Source organism: Pongo pygmaeus, chromosome 11 (assembly GCF_028885625.2).
Source record: "Pongo pygmaeus isolate AG05252 chromosome 11, NHGRI_mPonPyg2-v2.0_pri, whole genome shotgun sequence".
Lineage (NCBI taxonomy): Eukaryota > Metazoa > Chordata > Mammalia > Primates > Hominidae > Pongo > Pongo pygmaeus.
Window position 1 is genome coordinate 89,540,061 of NC_072384.2, and position 22,716 is coordinate 89,562,776.

At 38.4% G+C, this 22,716-nt stretch overlaps 1 protein-coding gene across 2 annotated transcripts; it reads right to left on the bottom strand.

Annotated features, from left to right (window-relative positions):
• Window positions 1-487: 487 nt before the first annotated feature.
• Window positions 488-21,589, bottom strand: SLC40A1 (solute carrier family 40 member 1). 2 transcript variants are annotated; one of them, XM_054478790.2, is made up of 9 exons: window positions 21,547-21,589; window positions 20,239-20,383; window positions 19,634-19,701; window positions 14,956-15,115; window positions 12,625-12,740; window positions 11,497-11,623; window positions 5,265-5,510; window positions 3,477-4,124; window positions 488-2,099 (listed from the first exon to the last, which is right to left on the bottom strand). In XM_054478790.2, the coding sequence occupies exons 2-9, from the start codon at window positions 20,279-20,281 to the stop codon at window positions 1,786-1,788; spliced, it is 1,722 nt and encodes a 573-aa protein (XP_054334765.1). In that variant the 5' UTR covers window positions 20,282-20,383; window positions 21,547-21,589; the 3' UTR covers window positions 488-1,785. The 2 variants fall into 2 exon arrangements, with proteins under 2 accessions (XP_054334765.1, XP_054334764.1); XM_054478789.2 differs by lacking the exon at window positions 21,547-21,589 and having other exon boundaries at window positions 20,239-20,641.
• Window positions 21,590-22,716: the final 1,127 nt, after the last annotated feature.

Here is a 22,716-nt window from a genome sequence, read left to right on the forward strand (position 1 = left end):
AAAGTTTAGATCAAGTCCCCAATAAATGTTTCCTTTACGTAGAATGTGGCTCTACTCTCTCTAGAGGCAGCAGACATCTATCCTCAGCTCCCTGTCATTACTAAGGTCCAACCGCCAGTAAAAATGCTGCGTTGTCTTGTAGTTCACTAAGTAATTCCACATGGCTTCTCTTATTTTATTCAACCAGGAAAGTTGAAAGGTAGGTAGGGTTGTTTTATACTATGATTTCCAATTTACAGAAGGAAAAATAGAAGTGAGAACTTAAAAGTGCTTAGTGTGATATATTCAAAGTCAAAGAAAGAGTGCTGGGCCTCATGTTTACTACACTTTTATCCAGTCCACCATAAACTAGAAATATGAACAGGGAGATAACACTAAAAATCATGACACTGTAGCCCTTTAGAGAGGAAAACAAGTTACCCAAAACAGATGTTCTGTAACAAAAGCCTTGTTAAATAATTGGGGAACAGAATTCAGGAAAAAGAAATTAAGATTTTCAAAATATTTTTATATAGAAATTTTTTACAAAGATTTTACAACATAGCAAATCATTATGTCATACTGTAGAAAGATGAAGCAAAGGATTAAACTCCAAGGATAAAGAAAGTGCTCATAGCAACGTATTGCAGTCTCCATGAAAGTGCATATAAACGGTTAAGGCAAAGTACCATCTTGGTACAGACATGTTGCAAACTGACTTTTAAAACAGTTTTTTTAAATATATACAAACTTTTTTTTCTTCTATGCTTCTCAAAGGCATTTGAAGGGGATACTTTTATGAATATTCTTGCTGTAGAACAATGTAGAAGTAACTTCTGGGTATAAAACAGTAAAAATAAAAATATTCTACCTGAGTGTGTTAAAAGTAAATCAAGTGATTTGTAAAACAAAACCTTTACAAGTGTGGGCTTTCTACATGTAACTTGCCAGGCTGAAGGCTTACACCCTCATGTTCTACAACACAGATCACTAATGATGATAACATGAGTTAAATTGGGATTCTTGCCCTTCTGTATGGCTTTTGGCTTCTAGGTTCTATGACCAAACTACTGACATATTTGAAGTCTGTATGCAGTCATTGTGTGATAAATCTACTTTACAGCTTTGCTTCTACCTGCAGCTTACATGATAACCATGCTGTGAAGTGCTACATATGCTTAATACAATATGTTGCCCCATCTGATAATAAAAATACAAAGGTGCTCTTTAAGCTAAACCATAAACCTTATTAGAGAATTCTAGTTAAGTGTTTTGTTTTTCCACATACATGTAAATACCTTAAGATCAATAGGATCAATAAGGATAATATTAGTTATCAAAATTTAGTCTTCATACTTGAAGAATTTGTTTTTAAAAATAACTAAATAAGATGCAAAAAAATAAATTAGCTAGTCTTGAACAAGAGTGAGTTTTGCAGAAAACTGACATATCTGAATTCTAGTACAGATAAGAATCTGCCAAAGGATAACTGAATTCATGTGACTAACCACTCTTTTATGTAAGATTGTATCTACTCATGAGAAATAGGGGAATTCAGTGTTATCATTATAGTCTCCGTATTTAAACTGAGTTTTTCTTTTCCAATTTTTTTCCATGCCTCAACATAAGGGAAATTAACCAGTTAATTTCTGCTGACTTAGGTTTCCTAAATAGCTTTTAGTCCTCAAGGCACAGCTGTGGTAAAAACAGAGCGAAACACCCAGCCATTTATTGGAATTCTGCAGTACAAAATAAGCACATGTGCTCTATATAATCTAGTAACAGCATAGCAACAGTTAAACTGTCTCAAACAACAGATGTATTTGCTTGATTTTCCTTCCTAACTTCTTTTGCATCAGGACTGCAAGCAAAGAGCTTGTTTCCCAGATTATTTTGGGCAAATCGGAAATACATAATGTGGCCCATTGCCACAAAGGAGACTGAAATCAATACGAGCAAGCCAAAAGCTTCAGGATTTGGAGCCAGGATGACCATGATGAAATGCAGAAGATCAAGAAGATAGTTCATGGAGTTCTGTACACCATTTATAATGCCTCTTTCAGATTCAATTACATTTTCTTGCAGCAACTGTGTCACAGTTAAATCAAAGGACCAAAGACCTATAATAAAATATTTTTTTAAAGATTAGATTTTAGTTTACAGGTATACATTTCAAATTACAGATAAAAATCTATTGACATATGCAAAATATACATTTTAGCCTGACTCTCTTTAAGTCACCTTAAATATACCATAGCCTTGCCTTAAGAATTATTTTTCATAAATAAATATCGGGTTATTAGTGGCCTCAATAAATGATTTTTACAGTCATCAGACAAAAAGAAGTCTGATCTACAAACTTCTTAGTTCTGTTTTTCTGTGATTATTCATACTACAAAAACAAAACTTTGAAATCAGAGACATAATAAATCCTATTATAGTATAAGTACTAGTATTTTTTAAGTTTCAAATGACCTAATAAATGGTTATGGTTAAAGTGTAAGGAAACTTTAAACCATTGTTATATTACTGCTAGAGTTCTAAAGCCCAAACAATAAAGCTGTCTTGCCTGGAAATTAATATCTTCAATAAACTAATGAACTGTTTTATATCGCAAGATAAAAACTCATTTCAAGAGTGAATTCAGAGATAATTCATCAGTACTCTATTAATTATTACTTAAATTTTGCTTTGTAAGAAGTCTTTATGTTTCCTTCCAGGGCTATAAAATCCATTTGTGTGGCAAACTATATAATAAATACATATTGGCTAGAGAAGACCTTTGAAGGATTTTTTTTATTACTTTCACATCTTCTTTTAAAGCCAAAAACATTACCTATTTAGTGTTGTCCTATGGGAATATTTTCTAAACTACAGTTTTTTTGTTAGGGTTATTGCAATATCAAGACTCTACTAGATGGCAGTATACTTAATATAGCTAATATCTTTTATAAATTAAATTACATTTAAAAATTAATCACTTGAGCTCAGTAATTCAAGACCACCTTCGGCAACATGACAAAACCCCATCTCTACAAAACATACAAAAATTAGCCGGGTATGGTGGCACATAGCTGTAGTCCCAGCTACTTGGGGGACTGAGGCAGGAGGACTGCTTGATCCCAGGAGGTCGAGGCTGCAGTGAGCTGTGACTGCATCACTGCACTCCAGCCTGGGTAACAGAGCAAGACCCTGTCTCAAAAAAAAAAAAAAAGTAATATTTAAGATATTCATTTAGAAAAAATGTTCAAGCCCGAACCATGTTTTAAGTGTTATGTATATAATAAAGTAAACAAATACAGGTTTTCAAACTATAAAATAAAATATAAAACAAAATAAATATAAAATATATATATGTAAAATAAAAATTTCATAATAGCGGATTTTGCTTAAATTAACATTTAGGGAACATTTCAGATCACTTATTAATGGATTCTCTGAACCTACATTACAAAAAGACAGTTTAGTTCATTAATATATAAAAAGAGATTTCTTACCGATTCTAGCAGCAATGACGCCTGCAAACAGCAGACTGACGGAGATTATGGGCACAGATTCAGGACTTGTCTCCGGGACAATATTAGCAGAATTAGACCCATTAGACATGTATATTTCAGTTGTAATAATGGTTTCAGGTATCTTGGTAGGTGTAATTGACTCTCCTTGAATGAACCTTGATCGGATATCTTCAAAAGGAGAAACGGACAAGTCCAGGGGGCTTCCAGGCATGAATACAGAGATCACACACAAGATCAAACAGGAAAGCTGTGCCAATCCTGAGATCAGACCTGTCCGAACCAAACCACATTTTCGACGTAGCCAAGTAAAAGCTACAGTTCCCATTATTCCAGTTATAGCTGATGCTCCCATCAAAATACTGAGGATGGAACCACTCAGTCCCTGAGTGTAGGCGTACCCTGTGGTGATGCAGTCAAAGCCCAGGACAGTCATATAAAGGAAAGCAAGACCCATGCCAGCCAGAAACACAGGCTGGTTGTAGTAGGAGACCCATCCATCTCGGAAGGTACGGAAGGGCTCAGCCATCTGGGAGGCACAAGTAGGCTCTTGCTCATGTTCAAGCTCATGGATGTTAGAGTCTTTCACACCCATTAGATGAGTTCCCTCCAGGGGTTTTGGCTCAGTATCTGTTAAGAAAAGATACCATTATTTTGTTGGGGAGGACATGTAGAAATAAAAGCCAATTATTAATAGTACTTTTTTTCCTTCTATTCCCCTTCCCAATGGGTACCCTTGGTTATACATTATAATATGTATTTTCTTTTACTAATAATCTAAGAATTCCAGCCAAGGAATAATCATCGTGTCATTTTTATTAAATAAACAAAATACTGTTGATCTATCCCTCTTTTTTTTTTCTCTCTCTCTTGCTCTTAGAAATTATACTTCCACCAAAGTAAACAGCAGGAAAACTCACCAGATAAAATATAAAAATTGTCTAAGAAAACATAGCATATTGGGCAGGCATGGTGGCTCACACCTGTAATCCCAGCACTTTGGGAGGCCGAGGCGGGCAGATCACGAGGTCAGGAGATCGAGACCATCCTGGCTAACATGGTGAAACCCCGTCTCTACTAAAAATACAAAAAATTAGCCGGGTGTGGTGGTGGGCGCCTGCAATCTCAGCTACTTGGGAGGCTGAGGCAGGAGAATGGTGTGAACCCAGGAGGCAGAGCTTGCAGTGAGCCGAGATCGCGCCACTGCACTCCAGCCTGGGCGACAGAGCAGGACTCTATCTCAAAAAAACAAACAAAAAAAAACCAAAAAAACCCCCAGCATATTATTTTCTGGGTCTCTGCAGAGCTGGGTAAAAGATTCCATTTACCCAGAAGCCCAGCATCCTCTTCTCCAGTGAAATACCCATCTTTGTGTCCTCACTCCCTTCCACTGCCCTACACATGACCACGTAACTCCCTCCTCACAGAGTCCAAGGGATTCTCTCATTCTCTTTTTTTCCCCACATTTTTTCCCAGTCCTATGACTTAGCTTTGCCCAGCTATCTCTCAAGTAATTGAACCTCTATAACTACTGCTCACATCAAGGAAGAAGGCTAGGGGACCCATTCCAACCCCACCAGATTCAACCCAGAGTTTTTCCCTAGATCCTCAAAAGCCTGCTCTTGCCTCGTCTACCAAAGTGATATATTTAACCTCATCCGGCCCCCACTGGTAATAAAACCTGATACAAATTCAAAATAGTTTTGATCTTCACCAACATTTAAGGTCTAAACATGAGAACAAAAGGAGCGATCATTGTGTTCAGTTTACCTTTGTGTAAATTCAGCTGTTTCAATTCAGTTTCCTCTTCTTTAAGAGCAGCTTTCACAGCTAGAGCTGGGGTTTTCTGGTAAACCTTCCAGAGCAGAACGTACTCCACGCACATGGATACCAAGTTCCATCCCGAAATAAAGCCACAGCCGATGACTGGGGAGCCAAACGTCATAATCTGGCCAACAGCCATGGGGGCTAAGATGTTGGTTAACTGGTCAATCCTTCGTATTGTGGCATTCATATCTAGAGAGGCAGGTGAAAGAGGCAGGTAAGTGTGCAAACCCATCAAAGAGAGATTGCCCATTTACACAATACAAAGCTGTAAACCAAGAGTATAGATTCCTAAAATGTGGTTTTCTAAAAGTACATTTGTAAGAAAGACATTCTGTTGGAAAAATATTTGTTGTTTGGGTCAAGTCCCACTAAATTTGCCTCAAAAATGATAATCCCCTTGGAATTGCATAGATCAGTGTAATAGCTTTTTAAAATGAATACAGCAGTGACTCTACATTCATTTTTTTCAACAAATATATCTTAAATGCCTATTATAAGCTAGGCATTACTCTCAACAATTCTTAACACTATAAAGAAGAAAAGTAACATCCTTCCCTGTCTTCACAGTTTATATTTTCACAGGAAAGAAAAGACAATAAATCAACAAGCATGTGTGTGTGTGTGTGTGTGTGTGTGTACACACACAAACAATGCATATGTCAGATGTTTATTAAATACTATGGTGAAAAGTAATGCAGCAAAAGGGCAGAGAGTGCTCAGGGGAATGTTCTAAATAAGGCGAAGTCAGAGGACTCACTGAAAAAAAGAGCATCACAGCAACGAGAAGCACTGAAAAGAAACACTAGCTTAGTCACAAGAGAGATTCTGGAGACCTCAAAAAAAGGAGAACAGTAAGGGCAATGCCTGAATAAAGCTGATTTAAGAGACTGGTGCCAACCCCAGGGGACACCATTTGTATTTTCAGTGAGTCATACCCTGGAGCACAATGTGAATGCTTCCCATGGCCTTATGGAAAGCAAGGTACTGCCCAAAAAATGGAATTGGAAATAGATAAGTCTTTTGGATATGTTTTGACAAAAAGAAGAACAAAGAAATAGAGTAGCAGAGAAGGAAGTGTGCTAAAGATAGGGATTTTTAAGAGGAGCAAAATTAAAGCAGGATTATGTGCTACCTGGAATGATACAGTAGATAAGGGATGTAATCTGAATCTACCGCATAACTGAAGGAGTTGTTCTTAGACATGAACACAGTTCATCAATAGTAACAAGAGTAGAGGCCACATATATGGCTTCAGGTACAGGTAGGAAGAGAGACGTGATGGTGGAATCACATGGAAGCTTTCTTCTTATTTATTCCATTTTCTCAGCAAAATACAAAGCCAGGTCATTGACGAAAGTGAGGATGGGGGAGGAGGACTTGAACATGTGATGAGAGAGGAGAAACAACTGTGACTGGTACTCTAGGAAAGTGGAGAAGGAAAGAATCAGAGAAAAAAGTGTGATTATCTGGAAGCATGAAAGGACCAACTCTGTGGCCCTGAACCTCAAGTGAGAATGCTGAGCAAGTTCATGCATTTTTTTCCAGCCATGCCCTACTGTGGAGAGTTGGATTTAACCACAGTCTTACCAAACAAAAGTGACAAAACGAGAGGGGGCCAACTGAGCTGAGGGTATACGCTAAGAGATGATCATATAATCATGACTGGCCTTGAATCTTAAGCTGGGTAAGAAAGAGACAAGAGAGAGGTCATGGACAGTGAAAAGGCAGTGGAATGAATGGTTTGTAGGTGCCAACCACATGGATTGTTGAGGCTGTGGTAATGAAGAAGTTGCTGGAAAGACAGAAGGTGATTTCTCAAGATATGGATGCCTAAGACTGAGATTATGGGAGGAGAGAATGTAGTGGTGATAACAAAGTCTAGAGTTTGACTACGGGAATGTATTCCTGAGTCAGAGTGGAGGACAAAATAAATAAAGAGGAAGTTAAAAAAATGTCCAACACAAAGAAATGATACATGTTTGAGATGATGGAGATGTATCTCCATCTCATCTCATCACAGCATCACTATGTACTCCATAATAAGCACAATTATGTGTCAGTATAAAAAAAATTAAAATAAAATAAAACCAAAAGTTTTAGAACAAAAAGAAAGTGAAGAAAGTGATCTACTTTTTTACTTCCTGTCTCACAGAACAGAGTGAAAATTAGTGAGACAAGTCTTAAGCAATCATTTGGGTCACCTTAACAGAAAAACAATACGTGACGAAGAAGTACATTAACAGAAGATTGTCTTTATTCCTTCTGTAATTCTTCCTGGTCCTCAATTGCTTTCCAATTAGCCCTATGAGTATATATTGCATATATGATAACAGGAGAACTTTGACATATTTCACCTTTCACTTGAGAGGCAAAGGCAGCCTTCATTGATCTTACACTTGACAGCCATCGCAGAGGTTTCACTACCATCTGCCTCCCACTAACTAATAAGTTTCCAACTCATATGCCAACAGAGAAGTGTGGAATTTATCCAAATAACTCAATAATTGGAATCCAAAAAGCAAGTAACTAAAGAAAACATATATTTGAATCTTAAAGTCCCAGAATGACAACAACAAATTATTTTAGTTAAAATTATTTCTTACTCTTTCACTACTTCAGTTTTTAAGAGCTCACGGAGCTTCCCAATGTCACCGATTTCCATCTTTTATATTATACTTAGAAAGTTAATAATATGTAGGTGTCAGTAGAAATGTTGTATTAGAAAACAGCTTTTATTTTTCTGATGCAGGATGGATAAAATAATTAAAAAAAAAAAAAAAAGACTTAGGCTGGGTGCGGTGGCTCACGCCTGTAATCCCAGCATTTTGGGAGGCCGAGGTGGGTGGATCACGAGGTCAGGAGATCAAGACCGTCCTGGCTAACACAGTGAAACCCTGTCTCTACTAAAAATACAAAAAAATTAGCCGGGCATGGTGGAGGGCGCCTGTAGTCACAGCTACTCGGCAGGCTGAGGCAGGAGAATGGCATGAATCTGGGAGGCAGAGCTTGCAGTGAGTTGAGATTGTGCCACTGCACTCCAGCCTGGGTGACAGAGCGAGACTCCGTCTCAAAAAAAAAAAAAAAAAAGACTTATCTTACTGGTAGCAGGCTAGAAAAGAATCAGTCTTATGAATATGCAAATATACGCTCTTTACCAATTTATATTTAGTCTTACATAAGCACACAAATATGTGTTGATTTGATTCCAATTTAACTGCTCTCAGCTACAGCTGTGGCACAGAACATGACATTAAATAACTACTTCTATTATAATGGGTATATTACATCCCATAGAAGAAACATTTTTTAAATTTCCTAGCAGGTTTGTTTACTTCATATATGAAATCGATTTTTAATCAATACCACACAAACACAAAATGTATCTGTCATACTTGATCAAGCTAACTGGCAGATTATTTTCTAGAATGATGGGCAAGAAAAATCTCAGAAGATACTAATAAAGAGTGATCCTCAAAAGAAATGGAGGACGAAAAAAAGCAATAGATGGAGTTAAAAAGCCTGGGAAAAGGAAGTAAGATTCAAACGTGGCACAAGAAAATGTTATCGTAAAATACTGTACTGAATCAAGCACCTAGAAAGTACCTCAATTAGTTAACAGATTAGTTAGCAGTATTTATGAGAAAAATAACACCTTTTCTGGAACTTTCTAAACTGGATAATGACTGCTGTATTTTGGCCTGATGCCACTGAAATTCTACAACTTTTTAACCTTGGCAGGGAAAATTCCTCCTTTTCTTTTACCCTCAGTGATACAGCTTCTAGTTTTCAAACAATCTCTAAAATTAAGAAACACTGTGATGAGGAAATGGGAGCAATCAGCATCCAGCTCACAACTTTTAGTTTTCACGGGCATACCCCTCCCCTTTCACCCTCTAAACATATCACAAACAGGTGAAGCCTTCCTGGCCTAGGCCCCTACCTGGGTTTCTTTGCCACAACCTCAAAAATCAGGCGCATAAACACAAATCCTTCCTGCCTGGAGTAGGTGGGTCTGTGTACAAGAGACACAACCTCATAGGAACCCAAGGCAGCAGGTGGAGTCCCTTCTAGATGTACTTTCCCCCTTCTTTGTCCCATTTTTCCTTTATCCTCCTCCTTTTTTCTCTGTTCTCCTTTAACTCTGCAACAGCAGAAATGGCACAAAAAATCCACAATTAGATACTTTCTGACCTTCAGAACTAAAGAAGTTTCTGTTTCCTGTTTTGAAACATGCAGAAAGTTTTCCTTCACTAGTCCACCAGCCCACACTGCTGGCTGGATGTGAAAGAGCACCACTTACTAAAAGCTAATGTAGAGTGGACAAGAGTTCAACAAACATCTCACTTCCTTTCCTACTTGAAAAACATCAGAAAGTTAGAAAAAGACTGAATAGCCTAGATTCTTCCACTCTGCAATAATTCATAATATAAAGACAGCTGAGAAACGACCAGTCATATTTTTGTTGTTATTCTTGGACATCACTTCATAGAAAAATCCCACAGAGTTATGCGGCATGTTTGTAGTTATATTTATATGTGCGTATATATATATGTATGTATATACATATACATGTATATATATATGTATGTGTATATATATGTGTGTATATATATATTAGGACAAGTTAAAGATTCTGGTTAACTTTCTTTTTCATATTTCAACTTTGCAGAGTCAAACGAGTTAGTTAAAATTAGTTAAGTGAAAGAAAATAATTTTATTTTATTTTCATTTTATCTATAGCTGCTGCACAAATAACAGAATAATCATTGTAAAAGTCAACTTTCTTCTCTAAGTATATTCCAACAAATATATATGTGATCTATTGTCAAAATATATCCTTTTGTACCCTCTGAATTTTAAAACATGGATATATTTTACATGCTTTAAGTAGTGTGTTAAAAACAGAAAGTAAACAAAAAAAGACAAAGCCTTATCATCTAGTTCAATGTGACAAAAAAGACATGAAATTATCCCTCATTATAAATGATCACAGGAAGAAAAGTAAATGAGAATCATGATTTTAGCTCCAGAGAGAATTTCCTGTGATACAGATTAACACATGCTAAATTCATCTTACATACACACCATCCTTTAAATCAATCACTGTGGAATTTCTAACCCAATAATAATACTGCAACCACAAAGTGGTGATTCAGGCAAATTCTTCTTCTAGACCTTCCACAGACTTTGTTCTCCTTCACTCACCCCTCCTTTCTAACTTTTTTTTTTAACCAAATGGTCCAAACAAAGCTGCTTGCTAACCCCAGCACATAATCTTGCCTTCTGTATCCTGGGATACGCCATTTAAGTCATCAAGAATGGTTTACTTGTCTGTCAGGATAGTTGGGCAACGTATTTGTTATACCCATTATCTCAGTGATCAGCAGAGTTGACTCAGCTGATCTGACAGGTAGGGAGGTGTACCCTTCCTCCTTTCCCCTGTGTAATTATCAATCCAAATTGTGTCTGTGTGTCATATGAGGGGACGGCGGGCAATAATGAGTGAGGGAGGTTATTCTGAGCCTAAGTAATATTGACAGAATAGGACATGTTGCTTTGTAAGCATTCTTCAGACGTTCTTTGACCACTTGTTTATATTCCCAATGAACAACTAAGATGGTAAGCTTCTTAAAAACTATATTCTGTCCTCTATTTCTTTGGTATTTGTAACAGCAATTATATTACATTGTACATAATGTAATAAAATTATAGATTATAACTTTAAGATGGAAGAAATTAACTTCTAGAGTCTCTCCTACAATTAAGTTGTTTCCATTTGATTTAGAGAAAAATAACATCCATGATTGATAAGCACCAGTAATAACATTCATAGGTATGACCAGTAAAATCTCATGTCAGATTTGCACTGTTCTAAGTATTAACATTTAGAAAGTTGATTGAATTTAAAAAAAAAAAAAAGGAAAGAAAAAGTTATTCCATTTGCCAAGTTTGCGTAGGATAAAAGAGAAGTTAGCTATCCTATAAGTTAACTTTGTAACAGTGAGATAAATCAGCACTAAAACTGACAACAAGGTAAGAAAAAAAGTATGCTTTCAATTTATCATTCTTAAAAAATACCCAGAACAAAAATAAAAGGCTTACAGCCTCATTTATCACCACCGATTTAAAGTGAATCCTAACATGCCCATTTCATTGAAAGAGAAAACCAAATTACTTGCTAGTTTGCTTCTGTCTTCTCCTGCAACAACAACAATCCAATCCCTTTGGATTGTGATTGCAGTAGCAGTACTGGCCAAATTTGCAATATTTGCAATAGTGATGATCAGGATATAGCAGGAAGTCTAAAGAATGACAACAAAAAAATGAGTTATAATGTCAGTTTACCACACTGTACATATGTCACTAAACAAGGCAGTTTAAAATAGTCTTTGGTGGAATGATAAAAAAGTATTTTAATTTCATTTATAAGAAATCATTTTACGTTATATATATGAAACTGAATGAATACCAGTAGTTAAGGGGCATAATGTCCTAATCTGTATCATCTAGATCATCTGTAGTACACATAATACAAAAATTATAATAGTCAGGTGAATACAGTTATAAAATTTTAACACAGTGGTGGTTTTGAACATTTCTCCCACAAATATTTCCTTTGAAAAGAATGTTGAAGGGGAATTGAAAACACCTGTATTTAAGTCAGAGTTCTGACACCTTCTAGTTGCATGATAATGGGCAATCAACTAACGTCACTTTGTCTTAATTTTTTCAATAAAATGAAGGGAATAGGCTCAAAGATTTCTAAAGTCCTACCTGGCTTTGCAACTCTATAATATCAATCCACATATACACAAGAAGATTCAATATGACACCAAATGCATGGTTTATACCACACCCCATCCCTCTCCTCTTTTCCATCAAGCTCTTATGAAATCACAACATGAAAAGTTATCTGGTTGACATTCCCAAACAGAAGTAACAATTATTATTGGAGGAACACAATTACAACTGACTAATATAGATATGGATAACATTTATTAAATAGCACAAACAAAGTATAGGTCACTAAAAAGCTGAAAACAAACAACTGAATTCTATAGTAAACTCTTAGAAATGCCATTAAAAACCAATAGGACAAAATTTAAATTCAAACAATACTTAATGAGTGCCTGTTGTGGGCAAAACAACAACAAAACAAACTATAGGGGATATTACAGTAGACACAGAAATCAATATTAAAAGGTCACATTGGCAAAAAAAAAAATAGCTTCAAAGCATTTTCATCCTTTACCACTACCAGATATTCAATTTTCTGCCATCAAGAATCTCATTGAGAACTTACGAGAACCCATCCATGGTACATGGTCAGAAGCTCATGTTTATGTAAGAAAACCATCATCAGGATGATTCCACACAGGATGACTGAAACATTCTGTACCACCAGCGAGGTCTGGGCCACTGTGCAGAGGAAGAGACAAAGTGTACATTACATCAAAATGTCTCAGTGAGACTGTTCTTATCCACACATAATTGTTCTACTATAATACATTAATACACAGACCTAATTATTACCACATAAAAAGAAAACCTTTCTGAAGTCAGTCCTGCCTCAACTACTCCCAATACAACCCAGAGGATCACACCAGACCAGTAAATATGCAACCAAAATGATGAAGTACCACAAGTTTCTCTGTTCATTGAAGTCTATCATAATGACTACATTTTCATTTAGTTTATCTTCTTGAAAGTTTAACATAAACAGAGCTGTAGTATGATATAGACATGATCCACATTTCAGCTCTTTGTTGCTTAAGGTAAAACAATAACATGTACGAGGTTAAAGAGGAAGTTATGAAATCTACAACCTCCTACATGACAGGCTGAATCTGATAATATGGTATACCTAAATAGAAAAGACACACAAAAATTTGCCAAGAATAAAGCAGCAGTGTATTTCTTTGCATACTAATGCTATTTGCCATTGCTATGAAATTCTAAGCTACCCCTTCCACCACAGATGGCAATTCTCTTAACATGAGGCACCCATATAGATAAAGCGCTGGAGTAAGGACAGATAAACACACCCGGTAGCCTTTTCTCTGCCACTCAGTAGGTAGATGATCTAGGGCAAGATACCTAACATCTCTTATGCCTGCGTCTAGAAGGTGAGAATGGTAATACCTGTCTTCCTTACTTTATAGGGTCATAATGATGCTCAAATAAAACACTTATGAAAGCAGTTTGGAAAACATGAAGTTCTATATATAAGAGATAATTACAGCTCTTGTCTTCAAGGATAATATAGTTCATCCTTGCTTGGAAGGTCATATCAAAGACCCAAGAAAAAATAAACTGCTTTCTGAAAGCAGTCTGATATAAAATCCCAACATATAACTCATTCATTCACTCATGCATTCGTTCACTGGATAAGGATCAGATGTCAACTAAATAAGGTTCTTAGCTTTTGGAACCCTACAGACCAGAAGAAGAAAAGATATGTGAACAGATCATTATATCTGTGTGAAGAGCAGAGGTGGTAACAAAGCCTTATGGGAACACAGAGGAAGAAATGGTAAACTCAGCCCAGAGGTATCAGGAAACATTTTTCATAAAGAGTAATGTATGAGTTGATTATAAAGGATAAGTGGGAAATTGTTATCCTACCACACTTTTCTTCATCCAATTCAATATTCTTTCCTAATCTATGATTGCAGTGCTCAACAATCATTAGATTAAAAGTTTCTATGTATAATATTCCTGTGTTCCTATGTATAATGATACAAAGAAGTAAATTTTTTTCTAGATTACATAACTTTTTTCTATATGTGTTCTGGTCTATTCATTCTAAAAACAGAAATATGTTCACCTTGACCATTTTCCTAGTAGCATCAAGTCCTAGAATTTGATAAGCCTGTTGCTCTCTGTCCAGAAGCAGTCATCTCGCACTGAAAGAATGAAACCTCAGTCTCTTGCCAACATCTAAGTCAGGCATGGTCAGGTCTTGGCATTATCAACTGAGCAATTCAAGAAAATTTACCCTGAATGATTATCCATATTTCCCTTATATACTGGAAAATTTAATTGCTCAATTGCTTTCTTTCCTGTATAAAATGACATGATTTCAGTACTAATGCTTAGAATAAATATCAATATATTATTATTTCTTCTTTTTCCCTACAAAATTTATAATTCAGCTCTTTGTGATCCAGGCTCAACTATTCTGCCTTGAAACTATTCTTAGTTTTCAATTCCCTTATACATACTCTTACATGAAACATAGTAACCAAAGAACAGATGTTAAAGCTGTCCCAGGAACATCACACTAAAGGGACTTCAGTACAAGTTACAGTTAGGAAGCCTGAGTTAAGCAAACTTTTAATGTTTAACATGGTTCTCAGAGAAGTGCTACAAGGTTAATAATTAACATATGAAATTTATGAACAGCCAAAGATACAAAAAAATCTATTAGGTCAATGACCAGGCATCCCAACTTTGTGTGGGAGCCATGGGACCCTCCATTCAGAGGTGGTGCCATCTAAGCCCTCCTCCCTCAAGTGTGGCATGCAGACATTCCCTGGTTGTTTCTCTCCTAGTTTGTTGTTTCCTTTGCTACAGAGGTAGCTCAGGCATTGGTCCCACGAATATAAGGGCTTAATTATACAACAACACTCACCTTTAAGTCTAGCATTCTTGTCCACCCAGTCACCGATGATGGCCCCCAGGACCAGAACAGACCCTGCCACCACCAGCCCGTAGACTGCTGTCAAAAGGAGGCTGTTTCCATAGAGCTCTACCAGAAACACAGACACCGCAAAGTGCCACATCCGATCTCCCTTAAATGAAAAGAGAAAATGTTTTGATGGAATATTTTTCGTTTCTAGTCTATTGTACTCAGGAAGTTGCTTCCTTATCAAAAGGGCACTTCCTGGCTACATTATGAGACTTTCAAAGTCAGTAATTACTCTTAGATTGAATACTGCTCAGATGTTAAAACGTTCATCCCAGCACAATGGAAAATATTCTTGCCCAATTATTAAGTAAACTTGAAAAGGCATGATATTAATGAACCGCACATTCTCTTTGTCATTCTAGAAACAAAATGCAGTTTCCAGACCCAAGATGGCTTTTTGAGACAAAAACGTGTTCTCCTGTGTGTCAGGTTTCTCCTGGGGCCTGGAATTTGCCTATCTTGATTGCAGAGACATAAAGTAGTTTACTATTGAACCAGAAATCAATTACAGTACAGTTCACAAACATTAGTATACCTTGAGCATCAAGAAAAAGCCAGTTTTCCAATTTGTAAAATGATGGGAATGGACTATATGATCTCCAAGGTTTCTTTCATGTCTAATATCCTAAAACCTATGAGATTTCATAAAGTCATAATTCGAAAGTCATAAAACAGCAGAGTGATCGGAAAGAGGAGAGTAGTAACAGCAAATTCTGGCACTGCATAAACAGTGATGTCAGAAATAAACTTAAATGCCTAAGTAAGTAGTTACGTTAACATTTTAATACAGATGAGTTTTGAAAGGGGGAAAAAGCTACTTATTTCTTCACACAAACTCCGGAGAATATAGGGAATTTTGGAGTTCATTACCGTGAAATGTGATTTAACAGAAACTTTTAAGTGAATTAGGCAAATTAATGTCTTAAAAAATCTACAGTGGACCTTATTATGAGATTTTAGGCTCCATCCCTGACTTCTGAAATTAACATTAAGGAGGACAACCATGTTCCATCATAACTTATCTCTGGGAATCCCTATAGGAAACCAAATTCCAGGCCTCATAGATTTGACCCTACAGAAATACTTCTACTCCTAGTTCTTCCCAAAGTCTGTTAACATCTTCATGAAAAAAATCCATGTATTAGAAGCAAATACTATCCTGGTATGTCAAATGATTTTAAAAATTTAATGAAGCCAAGATAATAATTTTATACTTTCGAAACTTAAATTGATGCATGTTAGCATTCATTTACAAAAAACTTTGTGTAGACCAGTAGTTCTCAACTAGAGATAACTTTGCTTCTCTACCCCCACCCCACCTCCCCGGGGATCATTTGGCAACGTCTGGAGTAATTTTGAGTTGTCTCAACAGCAGGGGCGTGGAGCTGTTACTTAATCTTTAACCTGAAAAGCAAATTTAGATTTGATTAGAATAAAATGGGATAGGGAGAGGGGAGATACTTTATTCTAATCTCCATTCTTCTGAATAGCTTCCAAGGAAAAGACAAAAACACACACATGTCCCAAATGATAGGTTGCCTCTGTCAGCGAGTTTTCTCTTTCTTAACACACAGGTTAAGAAACACTTTTCTAATACTGTTGTTTCTTTCTTTTTTTCTTACTCTTATTGTATTTTTTAATTGTCTTAGAGTCCTCTAAAGCAAGCCATCAAGACAAATGCTATTAAAGTTTTGAATCTTGCTTATTCTTGTATGTCATACCACCTCTTTGATGGAAAGAAAGAAATTGCTCACATTACCCCAATTTCCAACGGGTTTAGGCTTTAAGAAGCAACAGATTCTATGTTCACAAAAAGCCTAATATTTGGGTAAAGTCTACGTAAATATTGACCAAGTGCCCATCCTTCCTTATTTCCATTTCTTGCCTTCCCACCAATTCTCACTAAACTTGGATGATCTATTTATGTGTCCATGTACCCCCACTGGACTGAGAGCTGAAGGCAAACCTAATAACTGTCAATGAATGATCATGGTCCTCAATCCACTTAATAAATACCTACTAAGTGGCTACTATGTACCAGACATTTGCAGGCACTAGAGCTTCAGCAGCGCACAAAAATCACAGTCCATGTTTTCATGCAGCTCACATTCCAGTGAGCACAGACCAAAAGCAAATCTAGCACAGGGCACGTGCTGCTATGAGGAAATATAAAGTAGGATGCAGCTGGTGGCGACAAAGGCCTCCATGAGCCAAGTGAGCCTCTTGGAAATGAGGGCTGGAGAAATGCAGACATATTGGGGTTTAAATGGAGAGAGTTTGTAAGATCACATTATCAGATATAAGCAACTGGCCCCTTTTTTTCACTGTCTTACACTGTCACCTTTTTGTTATTAGATATCTATTAGATATTTTTTAAAGCCCATACTAAATTGTATTATAAGCTCCTTGACAATAGTATCCTTTTTTTTTTTTTTTGAGACAGGGTCTTATTCTGTTGTCCAGGCTGGAGTGTAGTGGTGTGATCACAGCTCACTGCAGCTTCAAACTCCTGGGTTCAAGCAATTCTTCCACCTCAGCCTCTCAGTAGCTGGGACTACAGGTGTGCCTCATGACACCTGGCTAATTTTTAAATTTTTTTTGCAGAGACAGAGTCTCCCTATGTTGCCCAGGCTGGTCTCAGACTCCTGGGCTCAAGGAATCCTCCTGCCTCAGCCTCCCAAACTGCTAGGATTACAGGCATGAGCCATTGCACCTAGCCATGATCCACTTCTTACACTACCTTGTATTTTGATAATATAGAGTAAAATGCATTGATCCATTGGCAGATAGAAATGAAGTCAGAAATAAAAGGCATTCAACCCCACACAAAACTAACCCGAGGCAACCTTCTACTCTAATGTCCCCATGTTCAGTGCATAAGAAATCATGATTTGGCAGGGTGGGACGGGAAATGCATATATTTATAATACATATACACACACACATAATACAGAAACATAAATGTTTTGTTGTAATAAAATCAGGCAGAGTGCCACACAAGAGAAAAAACATAAAAAGTATAATTACCCAGTATTAGAGACATTCCTCTTTTGCACTCCTTTGCAGTGGAAAGGAGTAAAAATCCACTAAACCTTATATGATTGTAGTTGCTGCTGTTTGTTTAATCCAACTTTCTCATGAGAACCTCCTTTGCTTGACTTACTGTAAAGTTGGGATAAGCATGTGTCACCTTTTTTGTGGGACTTTTAATGAACATGACAAAATATCCTCCTGGAACAACCACGGTGCCACTGGTTTTCTGGCAAATATGACCTCCTAACCTATTAACCAAAGGTCACATAAACCATAATCAGAATTTGGAAGAGAGGCATCTTCTTCCTCTAAGAGCAAGGCCAGACCACAGGCTGAGAATTTCAGGTACTATTTCCATCACCTGTTATTAATACTTAATATTTACTGAATTAAACTGGGGGAACAAACAATTGCTTTTGATTTATTAAGGGTTGTTTCACTAGGTTTCTACTTAGCATCATCAGCTGTTGGAATGAAAACAAACTCACACCAATTCCACTTTGTTTACATGTATTTGCAGAGTCATCCCTGTGTAAGCCTCTGGTAAGATAGGAGCTTGCTTTTCTAAAATGTCATCTATAAACTGCTATTTCTTAGAGAGCCAATAATGTAGCTTAACAACTTCTCAAAGGCATTGGGTATAGATTTCCTCTTCCAGTGGTTTCCATCCATGTCTTAAGGATGATCCAATAAAAGTTTCCAATTTAAAAGGAAAATAACATTCAAAAAATTTACTCTCAAAACTGTTTCCATTCTTTTTAAATACATATGAGCCATGGACAGAATATAGCCAGATTTATTGCTTTTAAACAATAATTGTTTAATGTTAAAGATTCTAAGCATCATTAAACATATATCTAGCACCCTTCTAGTTTATTATTTTTGGGAGAGAGTTTTAGGAGCCCAGATCTACAGAAACACTAGGTCTTTTCCAGGACAACCCAGAAAGTCAGAGGGAAAACTGTAAATCCATTGCTGATATTCACTGGATGATTAATTTTAAGATAGCCTCCATTGCCCCAAACTTTATCTAACTATAGATAACATTTTTAAAGACCAGAATTTTTGTCACTCAGATATTTGTTCTGGGGGTCATTTATGTTTCAATTAATCTTAGAATGTTATTATTAGCCTAAGTCAGTCACTCTACCATTCTATTGTATTCTCATGGTCCTGCACGCTGGAACTAAATTTTAACAAAAAAAGAAAACAAAATATTTTAAAATATGAAGAAGAGAAGGTATATGAGACATCCATCCATCTTTTGTAGCAGATATGTCTATTTACTAAAGCTACTAATGCAACATACAATTTAAAAACAAGGCAAATATTCCTTTCCTTGTTAATCTTGTCTGGATAGTTGTCTATCTACATAAACTACGATGATCTGATAATTAAGTTGCATTAACTAACACCCATGGGGAAAGATCTTCGATGTAAATAACGTTTTCATTAAAGCATGTGTACTTGGATGATTTATTTCTTTAACTGCTTGACAAAAGTGGAAGTTGGCTTAATACAACTGGCTGGAACGAAAGGAAATAAAAAATTGCGCAACTGTGTTGTAAGACTATGCATTCTCACTTACCCAAGTAGAGAGAGAATGACCAAGGTAGAGAAGGAATTTTGCAGAGGTCAGGTAGTCGGCCAAGGATCCTGCAAAGACACAGGCGGGGAGAGAAAAAGCGATGGTAGTCACTTAATGAGCTGAGGGCAGAATGCTTATCCATTTGATCTTATTAGAACATGATTATTAAAAACTACTTTGCAGGACAAACCACGTACATTTTATCAAGTTACCTATGAACCGATGTATTTCGTTCACTTAATACCATTCACTAAATTCAGTTATTGACCTAGTCAGTAACTGCCCAACTTCACATTTCACATACAGTGAAGAAACTCTTGTTTCAACATTCTTTTTTGGGTTTTTTTTGTTTGTTTGTTTTGTTTCTTTTTCACACAAAGCAATCCAAACTGCCCAATCTACTCCATCCGTGCCTGTGTGCAAACCCCTTTTCCCACACCCTGAATTTCCTTTCTTCCTTAACGTCCACCAAATATGAATCAAAGGATCTTTTTACAAAGCTATGGTTCACAGCAGAGCCACATTCCTCCAGAACCCGTGTAGAGTTGCTTGTCTCCAAACCCCACCTGGGTTTCCACCATATGCATTCAGTCAACGCCACTCACCACAGCATCCTCTCTGGCGGTCGTGATCTCCCGCCCTGGTCATGACACTAGGCGACCCCGCTGGCTCTTCTGCGGCTGCTATCGCTGCTGCTGCTCTCGCTGAGGTGCTTGTTAACAGGAGTGCAAGGAACTGGAGATAGCACCTCTAAAAACACAACAGCCTTGGGCAAAAAGACTACAACGACGACTTTGGCAAAGAACAAAAGAAAAGGGGCCCGGGGATTTTCTTTTTTCCTTCTTTCCAAACTTAGCTAACACTGTAGCTGAAGTTGGAAAGGCAAAGCCTTATGGAAGCGGGTCGGGAGGCTCAGCAGGTCGTCCGAGCCTAGCGGACGCCCTGAGCCAGCTCTCTCCTCCGCCGCCGCCGCCGCCGCTGCCGCCGCCGCCGCCGTGGGCCGGGCCCAGCTCTTATACCGAGTCGGGGGCGGAGCTCCCTGCGACCTCCGACTGGGGCCGCCCCGTCCCCTTCAGGGCCGCCCGGGCGTCCCCGCGGCGCGAAACGAGCTCCCGTCAACCCTGCGCGCCGGGGCGTCCCCGCGCCCTTGCCGGGAGGAGTCGCCCACCCCGGGCCCAAGCGTCCAACCGGCCGCAGACACCCTGCGCGGCTTGCGGGGACCTTCGCCTCGACCCGTTCCACTCCCCGGGTTTTCCTGCTCTCCGGGAAGCCGCGAGGGCAACCTCGGGGGGCGGCCGTGGGGCTGGGAAAAGGAGAAAAGCGCGTGGAGCCGGCGGGGCGGCGTAGGGAGATTCTGCGCGAAACCAAGCGTCAGGTGCTGGAAGAAAGCGCTGCGCACCGGCTACCCCGCCGTTCAGGGAAAGGGCGGCCGCTGGACGGTCGCAGTGCAAAGCTCCAGCCCGAGCTTGGTGGGTGGGGATTCCTTTTTTAACGAAAATAATTTTTAATACAGGTATCTAAATAAATATAATTCATGCCACAGAGGCCGCTTTCCTGGCCTTCCCATTCCGGCCCGCCTGCGGCAGAGAATGCCTTTCCTTCCCCGGACTGCATAGCAGGGCTTCCCTCAAAGAACCAGAATCAAAGGGCAGGAAGGGGGTGCAAAGATCAGAGTCCATCCCTCTTGAGAGGAGCAAACGGAGGCTTGCAAAGGTGAAGTCCCGCAGCGAGTTACAGACCTACCCGTATCCCCAAACTGGGGCTTCCAAATCCGTCCTGGAGACAGAATGAGGATGCTGCAGCCCCAGCAAGCCCTTCACCATCATTCCTTCTCCCTCTGTACCCTCTCACCCCGCCCCCACGCGCGCGTCCCTTCCCCACCTAACCTCCAAATGCCCCAGTGACAGGCTTACCAGGAATACCGGTTATCCCAGTTGTGTCCCTGGATCTGTCCCTGTCCAGATAAAGCCATTCGGTGGCCTCCTGGAGGGTGAGGTGAATGACTAAAGAACACCAGACTCTAGCCTTGGTTGACTTCGTTTTAATCCTGCTGTGCCAAACCAACCCCTGGGGCATACCAGCCCCTTTTGCCAGGAGGTTACCTTACCCTTCTCAATCTCACCAAAACCCTGGGAGTGGATCCTACATATTGAAACTCCAACCAGATGCCACACCTTGAGCACAGGCCAGACTGACACCCAGTAGTGAAGGGAGCCACAAATGAGTATGTGCCCTGTATCTGCACTCTCAATCAGGAGCCCCAAAGGTCTACGGGTTGGGTGCAGCTGGATTCGGTTGGGATGTGGTCTGGTGAGTAGAGATAGGGGTTACAGTTTAACTACTGCTTTTCACTGCTTTTTTTCCTTTTCAAGCCCTCTTTTTTCCTTTCTTTCACACGACATTCAAGTTCTTTCTCCCAATTTAGAGAGGTTTTGGTTTGCTGACCGTGGAGAATAGGGTCATTTATACATGCATCCTTGAGAATAAGCCAAAGTATACTCAGATGAGTGAACTAAAGTGAAGGAGTGAACTGGTAAATAAACCCCTCCACTTTATGGCGATCCCTTATTAGAGATGAATTTTTTGACAGGTCCTCAAGCAAGGCACAAAGGATAATGATAGTTTGCACATTTGTCAGAGTGTGTCTCAGCAACAAGGACCTCCAAGTGCTTTACATTAATTATTACATATTATAAGAAGGAGTGTCATGCTGTCCCCAACTTCCAGGTGGCTTTTTAAAAGTTCGGTTGGTTAAAAAAAAAAAAAAAAAATTACTTCCCGTAGACACTGTTTGAGAAGTATTTGTGGAAAGAGTGGCTAAGTCAGCATATACCTCAAAATGTGATATGGAGTCTCTGTTCTCCATTGTCACCAAGGAGTCCCCAGAAGCCAAAACTGAGAGAATGTTATAAAGAACAAATGGGATATCGCAGTGAAGCAAGTAGGAAAGATACTTTGGAAAGAAAACAAGCAAGGTTCATGACATTAAAACCAGTGAGTGAGCTGTGGAAGGGGAATCTTAAATCCTAATTAATGAGAATAGTTGAGATATGTTAGTTGGGGCTTATGAAATGGAAAGAAAT

What these genes read in the sequence shown, in the direction of transcription:
- SLC40A1 (XM_054478790.2), bottom strand. Translation starts at nt 20,281, where the DNA reads ATGACCAGGGCGGGAGATCACGACCGCCAGAGAGGATGCTGTG. An exon ending in ACAGCTGAATTTACACAAAG is followed by an intron (nt 4,125 to 5,264) that starts GTAAACTGAACA and finishes TTTTCTTAACAG; the next exon opens with ATACTGAGCCAAAACCCCTG. An exon ending in CGTCATTGCTGCTAGAATCG is followed by an intron (nt 2,100 to 3,476) that starts GTAAGAAATCTC and finishes ATTTTATTATAG; the next exon opens with GTCTTTGGTCCTTTGATTTA.